The sequence below is a fragment of the Lissotriton vulgaris genome, chromosome 5 (assembly GCF_964263255.1).
Source record: "Lissotriton vulgaris chromosome 5, aLisVul1.2, whole genome shotgun sequence".
Classification (NCBI taxonomy): domain Eukaryota; kingdom Metazoa; phylum Chordata; class Amphibia; order Caudata; family Salamandridae; genus Lissotriton; species Lissotriton vulgaris.
The window spans coordinates 620,288,381-620,301,492 of NC_141693.1; the positions used below are offsets into that span (position 1 = coordinate 620,288,381).

The 13,112-nt window shown below is 49.2% G+C and overlaps 1 protein-coding gene across 1 annotated transcript; it reads right to left on the reverse strand.

Annotated features, from left to right (window-relative positions):
* Window positions 1–256: 256 nt before the first annotated feature.
* On the reverse strand, window positions 257–12,860 carry LOC147711334 (uncharacterized). Its single transcript, XM_086919458.1, has 2 exons — window positions 12,725–12,860; window positions 257–1,062 (listed from the first exon to the last, which is right to left on the reverse strand). The coding sequence occupies exons 1-2, from the start codon at window positions 12,858–12,860 to the stop codon at window positions 257–259; spliced, it is 942 nt and encodes a 313-aa protein (XP_086775584.1).
* Between the last annotated feature and the right edge of the window lie 252 nt (window positions 12,861–13,112).

The following is a 13,112-nucleotide window of genomic DNA, read 5'->3' on the forward strand; positions in this document are numbered from 1 at the left end:
TCGCCGAAATTTTTTCCCCAGATCCACCCTCCCCGCCGCTACCTGCCATGGGTGGCAATCTGAGGGATAGCCCCGGGCGCCAGAAGCTCTAGCTACGCCCCTGCATCATACGTTCACCTCATGGAGGGAGGCCACAGAAAATTTATTGTACATCCATTGACTAGCAGTAATTTGTTTTTCATCATTACTGGGGTACAATGTCAGTAATATGAGCACCAGACAGTGTATATTTAGTGTCCTGGTACAATATGTGATGCTAACGCATAGTTTTGCGGAGGACTGGACAATCTTCTGAATCTTCTTCATCAGATGTGTGTGTTGTCACAGCTGATGGTGTAATCAGTGGTGCAGTCGACATAGGAGGCATAGACACATCAGGGACTGCAGATGTTGACGGGATTGTACCTGCATCATGTTCCATGCCCATCAGGTAACGCATAAATGCACTGAGCATGACTTGGTGGTTTTCCAGCACAGCTGTAACATCCCGTTGGTAGGCAGCCAAGTTGGTTAGGTATGCATCCTGTTTTGCATTCATTTCTTTAAGAATGTCCTGAATTTCCCTGAGCCTGTTGGCAACTTCAAGGCTGGCACTTGTGTTGGGCATTTGTCTGTGCCTCTGCTGCATGACTTCTGATATGTCATTCATGGCGTGAAACAAAGTACGTGGTGGTGCATCGTTGCTGCTACCAGTTTCCGCACTGCCACTATTGGATGTTAGGCAACGGAGCACTCCCTTTAGGGTGCCTGCCATGCTCTCTATCCCTTTACGCACCTCCTGTGCCAACTGACCCTGTACATCCACAACACGTTGTTCAAAAGAATTTAGCGTGTTCTGCGAGTAGTGAGGCTGAGATGTTGTGGGAGGTGGCGTAGGAGTGCTTCCATGTTGGGCAAGCGGAGATCCCACTGTGCTGCTTTGTGTTCTTGTGCGGGGAGAGGGAGTTTGTATTGATTCTAACAGGTCCTGGAGGAGGCCTGTGTCCACACTCGGTACACTGTCACCGCCCTCATCATCGGATTCAAACATAGGTTCCTGCTCATGAGTAGGTGTACCATGCCCTGAAATGAAAAAAGATGTAGGTTTATGTTCATGTCTGACATATGGTCTACAGATGCACAATTTTGAGTCATCTACCCTTTTTGACTTTGATGTGTGTCAACATGTCAAAGTTAAAGCTACACATCATCACTCATGTTACCTAAAATGACATGGCATGATTCATTTGATGGATTCAAAATGTTTTTCCAATCACATGGCACATGGCCAGACAGTGCTTGCACACTTGCAACATTCAACTTGAGTGCATGTCCTGATGTCTGTTTTGTTGGTGTATATTGAGGACACATTCCAGCACAGTAGCAAGTACAAGTGGCATTATGCACTCTATATGTGTGCAACAGGTATCAGGCCACAATTACTGAGGATTTGGGACATGGATTTCTTACCATCTCACATCATCCCACCTGTCATAGCCATCACAGCTGTGTTGTTTGTGTGTGACCCATTTCCTGTGTCTTCATGCTAATGACGTTATATTTGGATAATACAGATTGCTCCTGGTATGTTGCTCAACCTACACCCAGCTCCCCCTGTGTGCCCCTGCTGCCGCTGCTGAGTACACACTGGCAGGTGTGCAGAACCACCATATTAGTGTCCCGTTAGTTGCCTCTGTGCAACTATTTTTCACCCTGTTTGCACACCATTTTGGTTTCAGTGCCACTGTTCCACCACCCCATGCACACTTGCTGCTCCCGCCTACCAGCTGCTCCTCCCTCCCACATCCCCATATGTGCCAAACTTTGCTCGACTGTGCAACCTGCGCACCAGAGGCACCCCTTAAGCAAGCCAGTCTGCAGCCATCTGCGCCTGGACCATGCCCAGCGCCAGGACCCCTTGTGGCCACTAACGCCACTATACCAGACTCCAGTACTACGCCTGTACCCTCCATGCACTCAATGCCGGCCAATACAACACTTGCTTCCAGGCCACCACAATAACATACACACGGGACCCTTCTCCTGCCGCACATGCAGCTTCACATGCAACTGAGCCACCAAACCCCCATGGAGTGGACCCATCCACCTCCAATGCATTATCCACAACACCCGCTCCACACGAAAACAGCCCATGTGGCTCTGGGATCTGCTTGACACCTCCGCCCCAGATGTGTGATTATTAAACGTGACCTGGTGGAACTACTCTTCTGTGACCAACATCACCATAGACATCCCAGACAGCTACAAGTTCAACCGCAGAGATTGCGCTGACTGATTTGGTGGATGAATCACCATCGACCACAAGTCCACCCTCAAGGTCGGCACCCATGCAGACAACACCATCAACACCGCCAACCACCTGCACATAAACATCCACACCGACACCCAACACCACCCTCAGAGGACCCTCGTGTACAGCACACCGACCCTGTGCTTAATTCTGCTGCTCCATCGATGACCTCGCCAGCACCCACGCACTTGCCTCCATGCACTACATCATCCTGTGGGACCTGACCTTACACCTCAAGGACAACAACGACGACAACTCCACCATACTGATCAACGACCTCACCAGACCCGGCTGCAGACAACTCGGGACCAAACCCACGCCGCCAGCCACAAGCTGGACCCCGTCTTCTCAACAGGCACCCACGTCACCTCCAACCACACCAACGAACTGCACTCGACCGACCACCGCAGCATCAATTTGACCTTCAATTAATCAACCACACACCACTGCAGACAACTGCTGCCTCACCAATGCTGGGTAAAAGTAAACGTAGACCAGCTGGTCACACCCCTCAGCCAGAGCCCAAACTACAACCCCACCAACCCAGTCGCCAGTCCCCAAAAACTCTGACAGTGTATGTAGGACTGCACCAACACCTTTGCCCCACTCACGTTACCCTCCAACAGCCACGCCTGCAACAGAGCCACCCGGTTCACCGACTACCTCCAGACCTACCAACGCGCATGCCGGAAGATGGAGTGAACATGGCTCCATGGACACACACTGCACAACCACAAAGTCCACAAGGATGCCACGTGTATACATCACCACCTCAACAGATTGGCAAAGAGCTCCTCCTTCCGAGCCTGGCTGGATACCAATGCACACGACAGCAATGAGGTCTTCAGCATTATTATTGAACAGAGAAACCCATGCACAAACGTTAACAACATCCCACCCTCACAAGAAGTGTGCGACTCACTGTCCATCTTCTCACAGCGCACGTTTGGTGACATCGACGACAGCTTCAACACCACAACCACCCCAACTACGCCAGACTCCACCTCCCCGGCGAGGACCACCAGCACCAACCGCAGCACCTCCTGGTACTACGTCAACAAGGACGCAACACACAAGGTCATGAACTCCATACACTCTGGATCACCAGCAGTACCATCACCACACCACTTATTGTACGAAGCAGAGGAAGCGATCATACCACAACTACACAAGTTCATCTACATCTTCTTCAATGCAGCAACATTCCATGAAATATGGAAGCACGCCACAAGCAATGCCCTCCTCAAGAGGCACAAGGCACACCCCAAGGCCCTCGAGGACTCACGGCCCATCTCCCTGCTCACATTCCCAACGAAGGTCATCTAGGTAATCATCAACATGCAATTGGGCCGCGAGCTGGTAGACCCCAACATGTTTGACCCGTCCCAGTCCGGATTCATACGTACATACAGCAGCAAGACAGTCCACATGTCCGGCACAGACAACATCATGCGCCAACTAGCCAGCACCAAGACAGCAGCCCTCTTCCTCCTGGACCGGTCAACCGCCTTTGACACGGTATGCCATCACACTCTGAAGACACACCTCCGAGAATCATGATTCCAATTGAAGGCCCTAGACTGGACCACGTCCTTACTCTCCGGCAGAACCCAGAGCGTCCAGAGTGTCCAAAACCTATCCATCAAATCGGACGCCTTCAACATCATCTGCGGCGTACCCCAGGGGTCATCCCTCAGCCCAACACTGTTCAACATGTACATGTCCCCCTCGCACACGTGGGCCGCCATCACACCTCTACATCATCTCCTACACCAACAACAGCCAGCTCATCCTCTCCATCACCAGGGACCCACACACACCCTGAACAAACCTCCACGGGGGAATGAAGTCCCTCACCAACTGGATGAGGAGCAGCAGTCTGAAACTATACTTGGACATGACACAGGTCCTCATCCTCGGACCCACACCCTGAGCCTGGGACGACTCCTGGTGGGCAACCACACTGGGAACAGCAACAACACCCACTGACCATGCACGCAACTTACAATACATCCAGTACTCCTCCATCTCCATGTCTGAGCAGGTCGACGCCATCTCCTCCTCCTGCTACAACTGCCTCCGCATGCTATGCAGGATCTACAAGTGGATCCCCACCCCAGACAAAAATAACTGCGACACAGGCCCTGAGCAGCAGCAGACTGGACTACCGCAACACACTGTACGCAGGATTCCCAGACAAACACCTACAACTACTGCAACGCATCCAATACACTTACGGCTCATTGATTGTCAATGTCCCCCACCGCAGCAACATCATCCCCCAAATGTGAGACCTACACTGGTTCCCCATCAGCAAGTGGATCAGCTTCAAGCTCCAGACCCAGACACACAATGCACTCCAGTAGGCCGGACCAGCCTACCTGTACAGCAGACTCAGCTTCTACACCCCCACACGCCAGGTCTGCTCCACCAGCCTCCCCCTCACCACTGTTCACCGCATCCTATGACCAACCTCCAGCAGCAGATCCTTGTCCTACCTCGCCGCCAAGACCTTGCACACCCTCCCGGCCCACCTACGGCAGACCCAGGACCTACTCGCATTCAGAAGACTCATCAAGACCTGTCTCTTTGAGCGGTAGCGGCAGCCCCTTCCCATCAGAGTGGGAGATCCAACAGGTGTTTTTACATGCTGAAGGAGTTGTTCCAAGGACACGGACTTCTGTATTCTCTGATTTTGTTTTCATGCAGCTGTGGTTCATGCAGACTGCGACGTAATGCATTCCTCAATGTATTTTAAGTCTTTGGTTGGTGTAGTCTTAGGTGTGAGAGAGTATGAGCTGTCTGTCATCAGCAATGGATACAATGTTGAGGCTGTGTTTGGTTTCAAATGGCGCTGAGGCAGCCCTGTTGATGTTGACAAGGGTCAGATACATAGATGGTCCCTCTTGCATTCAGCATTGGAATTACGTGATTTTAAAGACGAAGGTTGTCAGTCTGATCCTTGGACCTCTTGCTGGGATGAGTGACCCAGTTAAGCGTTGTTCCTTGGAATCCTGCTTCATGTAGTGTAGCAAATCTGTGTGGTGTTAGTCTGTGTCGGAGCACACTCACGGCTCTTGGTCCCGGAGTGTGCGGATGTCACCGGTGGCTGTGAATAGGGTGATCTTGGTGCTGTTGTTGATGTGATGAGGACAGGACTGTAGTGATCCCACAGGTGGCTGTATCTCATGTTGGAGGGGGTGAGGGGGTGCATTGAGCTGTGACTGGTGTCCCGGTGGGGATGGTAGTATGGCTGTTGTGTTGGGAGAGGTTTGCGTGGTGCTGCCTGTGGCATCTCATGTGTACGGCAAATTTTTTTTTTTTTGATTTTTTTTTTATAAAACACTTTATTGAAGCAAGTAGAGCAATCCACATCGTCATCAAACGTATACACACCATGTACAGAGGAAAAGCAAGTGGCATCGACAACAGAACAAAGTGTACATGGAATTGTCCATTATGCTCGCATAGCAGGATAGCATGTATACAGCAGTGTAATTTTTTTCTGATAAGGCAACAGAAATGAATATATAACAACACAGATTGCACGTAAATGAGAAAAAAAAGAAAAAGGGGAAAAGAAACAGAACACATTTTGATCGTCTTGCGAGAACAACATTTCAATTCAGTCAGCATGACAATGCACAGTGCTATTGGCAACAACCACCTCAGAGCAAAAAACATACGATGTCCGGCACCACCCTTCAAGGGTACAAGCAACCAGCAAGAGCCAACATATGCGGCTGAAGACGGAACAGTCCACTAGCCGGAACCAGCACAGCACCACAGCCTGTAGCTCCAGGAAAAAAAAAACTCCAGTGCCAGGAAGGATGAGGAACCCCTGGCCCACAAGGACCCGACCACCACCCACAAGGAAAATGAGTGTGCCGCAACGAGGTCAACACCAAAGCGGGGTCAAAGAAGGAGGGTTCAAGTTCTAACCCACCCCGGTCTGAGTGACGGGATGTAGGGATTGAGAGGGTGCCACCTCCGCCCTCCCAGCTAGATAATGGCGATATGGACCCCAGATATCCAAGGGGCGGGAGGATGTCGGAAGCTATTCCGAATACTCCACGCTGTGTATGTTACAGAAAGCCACGCTCCTAAGCCACGACGCGACTGTAGGAGCGCGTCACGAGCACCACAGCAGCGCCACCTCTCTTTTGGCCAGCAGGAAGCAAATGGACGCCAACTTGCGAATTTTGCGAGGGAAATCGGACACATACCCCAGCAGGGTAATCTCAGGCGTGACAGTCAGTGATAGATCCAGTATTTCACCCAACTCTCTGTGTACCTCAACCCAGTAGGTGTACAAACTCGGGCAGGTCCAGGAAAGGTGTGCAAAGTCTGCCTGAGGGGCGTTGCATTTAGGGCAGGTATGGGGTCTGGTGGGGTCTATCCTATGTGAAAGCACCGGTGTGTGGTACAGTCTCCGAAGAAATTTAAAATGTATAAGTTTGTGCTTGCTATTCATGGAGACCTCCATGGTCATTAGACAACACGCCTCCCATTGGTCATCTGTGATCTGTGTGCCTATATCAAGTTCCCAAGCGATGCGGACCGCTTCATCCAACGAGGGTAGTGAAAACAAGCACAGCTTGTAAAGTTTGGACACCATGTGTGCCCCCGATGTGGACTGTATGATGTGTGTAAGGGCTGGGGTATCATCCGGCGGGAGAGGGAATGTACTGAAAGTAGCTCTCAACAGCGCCCGTACTCTTGTAAGTATAAATGTGTCCATGAATGTACGATCAGTGAAGCGGGGGTCTTCTGTGATTGTGAAAACGTGGCCATTGGGGAATAGATCGCCAATCGTGTGCAGCTGGAATTTCGACAGCGATCTGCTTACCACCGTTTCGCCCGTTATAGGGAACCAGTGGGCGGGAGGGCGGAAGAGTATAGCGTGTCTACGCAAAGCAAGCGCCTGAGTTTGTCCCAAGCCCAAGTGGTTGTGGTGAGTGGGAGTATGTCCCGTGGTTCTCAGGGGAGGCCCCTGGGAAGAATCGTCGCGAGGCTCACCGGGAGCGCCGCGTCCGCCTCGGGCCGCAAATCCGGAATCCTGGCATCAGGATGATACCAAGAGTGAGCGTAGGAGCACTGGGCGACCAGGTAGTAAAGGTAGAAATCTGGGACCCCAAAGCCACCCCGCTCGTAAGGTAGAGTTAGTGTGCGCCAGGCTAGTCGTGGGCGTTTTCCTCCCCATTCTAATCTCAGCAAGGCAGTACGCAATTGTGTAAAAAAAATCTTGGTAAGAGGACTCGGAATATTATTGAAAAGATACAAAAACCGGGGGAGGACAACCATCTTAACAATGGCAATGCGCCCAGCCATGGACAAAGGGAGACGGAGCCACCTATCGGTGTTATCCTCCAGAAAGTCGAGGGCTCGTCCATAGTTCAGGCGGATGATGGACACTGTGTCAAGGTGTATATGTATCCCCAGATACTTGACAGACTCCTCGCACCACTCCAGTGGGAGGGAGCAGGTAAGCATGGGCGGAAAATCAGTTTCGCTCGCGGATTTTGCGGATTTTCGGTAAATTCGCAATCCGCGAGATTCGCGAATCTCCCGCAAAATCCGCAAATCCGCGAGCAGCGGATTTTATGGCTTGCTCGCACTGTTCGCGTGAGTTCGCGGCTTCCCAGTACAACTTTGCGCCCCGCGAATAAGCGCAAAATTGCAGAAATACGATCTTAGCAAAACTGAAACTACTTACCAGGTTCAAAAGTTCAGGCTCATCATTAGTAGCCATTTCCTGTAGTGCTTCCTGAGGGGCCCCTCCAGAGTTCAGTTGCCAGTTGCAACTATTATGTGACCCTGCTCTGAACCTCAGAATAGTTACACATATGCCACAAAGGTCCTGAATTACAGCTAAGGGAGACAAGCAGGAGCCAGGCTGGAAGTTCAAATCCATTAATCAGCCCCTAATTCATTATTGTCAGTTGGGGCAGGGCAGGTGTTGTAACTAATTTTGCAACAATGAAAGCACTTAGCAAGTGCAAAAGATCACTAATCAGGAAGCACTAAGGAAGCAGGTGCCAGCTAAAAAAATATTCTGTGACACATTAATCAGCCCCAAATTAATTCAGGTCACTTGAGGCAGGGAAGGTGTGCTTGCTTTGCCACAATAATGTACACTGACTGGACAACCAGAGGGTGCTGTGATGAAACAGAGGGTGGCATGGGTGGGCCAGAGGGTGGCATGAGTAGTCAGAGAGTGGCAGTGGTGACAGAGAGTGGCAGTGATGAAGAAGAGTGTCCCAAACAGGCTGGACACGTAGAAACAACAAGTTCGCGAAACTTGCGACCCGACAGGTAAGTTCGCGTTTGCGAAATTGTACAAAACCCTCGCGAACTGGCAGAAACCCGCGCGAACACACAAAAAAACAATCCGCAAATTCGCGAGAATTCGCGGATTTTGCGAATTGCGAGTTTGCAAATCCGCAAAATTCGCGAACGCGAGATTCGCAAAATTCGCCCATGCTTAGGAGCAGGGCCACTGCACGGTGGCAGGGGTGAGGGGAAACAATTGTGACTTATGCCAATTAACCCTAAGGCCAGAGTACTCGCCAAAGCGTGCAATCTCAGGTAGCAGGGGTTGCAGATTGGTCCCCGGAGTACGGACATATAGGACCATGTCATCCGCATAGAGCGAAACTAAGAGCGGGCCCGTGCGGAACTGCAGCCCTCTGTGGAGATGTTTTTCCTGTAAATGTCGCACCAAGGGGTCCATCGCCAAAATAAAGAGCAAGGGAGACAGGGGGCATCCCTGGCTGGTACCTCGGGAGAGAGTAAATCTGTCGGAAATGGTGCCGTTCAGGCGAATGCGAGCCGCGGGAGGGTTGTACAGCAGTTCCACTGTCGAACTACCCTTTCGAGGCTGCGACCGGGAAGAACGGAGACATGAAGATCGTCCAAGGTGAATATTGATATCACTGTCAATGGATGCGAATTTTGGCATCCAAATCTCGTTTCTACTTCCAATACAGCATTCGCAGAGAAATTGACTTATCCATCTTAAAATAAGGATCCTCTCTATTTAATTTTCTGAAGACTGGTTCTCACTGATAAAGCACTGGAACACATAATCTATGACGTAATTCTGATAATCATTCGCCCTGAAGAAGTCCTTCGGACGAAACGCGTTGGCTACTTGTGTGTGAAGATTTGGAATAAAAACAAGAAAGAAAATTCCATGTCTTATTGATATTAATATTGTTACTATATACTGTATGGTGTGCTGAACCATTGTGTTGAATTGTATACAGTGCCTTGGGCATTGACTTTGGAGGCCTAGGGGTATGTGGCCTCAGGTTTCTGGCACCCACAAACACAACTAGACCAAGACATAGTGAATAGAGTGCAGTCAAGCGTCTTACCCTGTACCCCTGTCCTAGTATTTCTAATTGTCGCGACAAACATCTCGGGCATGCCCATCCTGCGCATCACATCCAGAAAAAAGGGCCATTCTAGCGTGTCAAAAGCTTTCTCGGTGTCTAGAAAAACCGCGGCAGCAGGGGTGGCTGGATCGATTCTGTGCAGAACCGAAATAATCGTGCGAAGGTTCAGTGATGTTGACCTCTGAGGGACAAAGTCCGATTGTGATGTGTACGGCAAAGTTGTTGTAGTGAAATGTTTTACTTTATGGTGAACTTTGTTGGACACTTATCACAGGGCTGTAGTGCCAGGGTGATGTCTGTAGCTTTGCTGCATAGGTTGTTTTATTCATGCAGGTCCTTGACGAGTTTGCAGGACTTTCCATTATCTTAGACTATTTTTTTGTGGTAGTCCCTCATTGCGTCCATGTATGTGTTTTACATTTCAGGTGTCTTGGTGTTTATACAGTTCTTACCAAGGTATCTGCTGGTGCCTCTTGCTTCTTAGAGATCAGTGCTCTACCATGCCGTGTCCCTGTAGTGCTGTTTGTTAGGCTTGCAGAGGGTGGAGGTCTGGTATGCGCAGTTGTGAATCCAGGTGTGACTTTCACTTGCAGAAATGCTGGCGTTGGCTGTGTTTGAGACCAGGGTGGTGGTTGAGCTTTGTCAGCAGTGTAGGCATGTGAAATGTCTGCGGGTCATGTTTGCAAAGGCCTGTTGTCATTCTCCAATTTTTTCCATGTATGAGTGCATGGAGGCTGGCTGAGCTGCATCACTGAGTGACTGTATATCAGTTGTTGCTGGAAATGATTGCATTTGGGACACAGATGTGCGCATTCAGACTTGCCATAGGCGTCCCTTCAGCACACCATGTACATGCGTCTGCTGTGCGCTTGCACAGCGGCTGACATTGAGTAGGGTAATTGTGAGGTAGAAAATTCAGTGATGACGGAACACATGAAGACAGGGGTGGGGGCCTTAGTGGTAGTTCATAGACCATATGTGGAATGTGGGCTCTGATGAGAGCACTGAACTGACTTATTATGGAGACACAAGGGATGAGTGACTGATGTGATCATGCTATGTGTCATCATGGCATGGGAGGGTGGGTAGGGGACATCTAAGATGAGGTGGGTCATGTGCATATTGGCAAGATGACTCAGGTGCCACCCATGATGACCAGAGCAGTAATACCCACTTCCATGTTTGGTATGCAGGCTGCATTTCAGCCTCCATGGCAAACATGGCCGACACTCCAGCATGTGGCTGCACGACTCATCCCATTTCCTATTACCAGTCACACCAGCACTTCACAGCGTTGTGATTGACTCAGAGTAGTGAGCCTGGCTGCCTAATTCCTTTTACGTGACACAAAGGCAGGGTTGCATAGGCTCCAGAGAAATGGGACACAGCTTTGAGGTCAGACTTCCCTCAATATGTGCCTGATTCACAGAACAAACTTAAGACTCAATCCTAAACTTACTACTATTTTGGTGTTGACAGAATGCACTTACTACTTTTGGCATTCACAGAATGAACTTAGTACTTTTGGTATTCACAGAAGTTAGGATTTTGTCTCAAGTCTATTTTAAGTCTGTCTTAAGAGAAATTTAAGACAAAATCCTAACTTCTGTGAATACCGAAAGTAGTAAGTTCATTCTGTGAATGCCAAAATTAGTAAGTGCATTCTGTGAATACCAAAATAGTAGTAAGTTTTGGATTGAGTCTTAAGTTCATTCTGTGAATCGGCCACTATATGTTTTGCAGCACCCACTCACACACACATCCCTGCATCCATAAGACATTCATTGTTATTTCCTGCATTTGTTAACTCACAGCTGTCCCCCCCCCAATTGCCAATGTTTGCCACTGTGCCCCCATGCAGAGCAGGTGTACCACTCTTGTGCCAAAAGGCACATACATTTTACCAAAACATGCCATGTCATCACATTCCATTGAATTAATTTTTAATACTAGGCATGTTGCAAATGTAGAGTAGGTGTTGCACAGCGGAGACTTTAATTACACTGTTCAAAGTTGAGTGAGTACATGGACAAACTATCCTTGTCACCACACACCCAGACCTGAAGCATTAAATTCCTTTATGAACAACCACAACACACACAATGGAGTCAGATTAGTGAGTAATGCACACACCATTTTTCATTGCCAAAACAAATATACACAGCATTTGTTAATATTCTCAACATTTCAACCCCTATTTCTCATGATGTACATCTATACAAATAATAGTTCAGCCATATGTCACCCCATGACACAACCAAATGTTATTATTTGACACATAAATGCACAACATTTTAGATATTTTTCAGATTTGTCACAATTTATTTTGTTTTTCATACTGACACACATTACCACATGAAGTACTTACATCACAACATAATTGTGGTCACAATGAGGTATTTTGAGATGATATTTTGGTACACATGCATTGCATTGTTGACATTGTGCAGCATACATTGTAATGGTCATCGCAAAAGACTACGGCAACCATAGTCTACGCTGTTTGCATTTGACTGGCTCAGGTCCACACTGTGAACCAAGGTTTATTCCTCTTGGACACTGCAACAATACAATGTCAGCAACCTCCTCACCTTCAACTCTGTACGTCACCTCACCTGCCAGGATGTAACTCTGCTACAGACATCACCATCACTGTCACTGACAACTTCTGTGTCACCTGCATGTGGCAGCACGACAATCATGGAAGAGGCATTGTAAACCCATACACTGGTACACTCAGAATGAGCAGGCACTCTAATGTGCCATGGTTGACCATGTACTACGACAACTACATTATCGTGACCAGGCCCATAGCCATACTCAGCAGCACACTCATGTGCAGGACACCCAGGCCATGTGCCCCATTCTCCAACACCATTGTTGACCTCATTGCACCCCAGTGTGTGACATCCACAGACAGCATCCCTCTCGATGACCTCCAGTTCCACCTCAGCAGGTTAAGTTACCTGACCAACAACACCTCCAGGGTAACTTCACTGACATCAGACACAAGCATCAAGGGACCTCAACATACCACTGAACAGGACACGGTTAAGTACCTGTACTACGGCTGCAGGTACTTCTGATTCAGGTCTGACTTCATACTCTCCTGGCACTACCATCATTGAATGCATGACATATGTGACTTGACCAGCAATCACCACCGCCATCCTTGCACCCTCTTGCAGCTGGAGCAAGGGCAGTGCATGACATCTCACCCACTCCTTGTGCAAAGACAGTCCACCAATGCCTAAATACTTGTGACACTACAGCACACAAATAGCACTGTTAGGATCTCTAATGACACCATCATTTCTGCACCCCTCATGAATGTACTTGCATCCCTACTTTCCCCCTGCCTCATGGCAGCCATGTATGTGGGCAGTGCCATTGGCATCGTCTGCCACTATGCATTGCTGGAG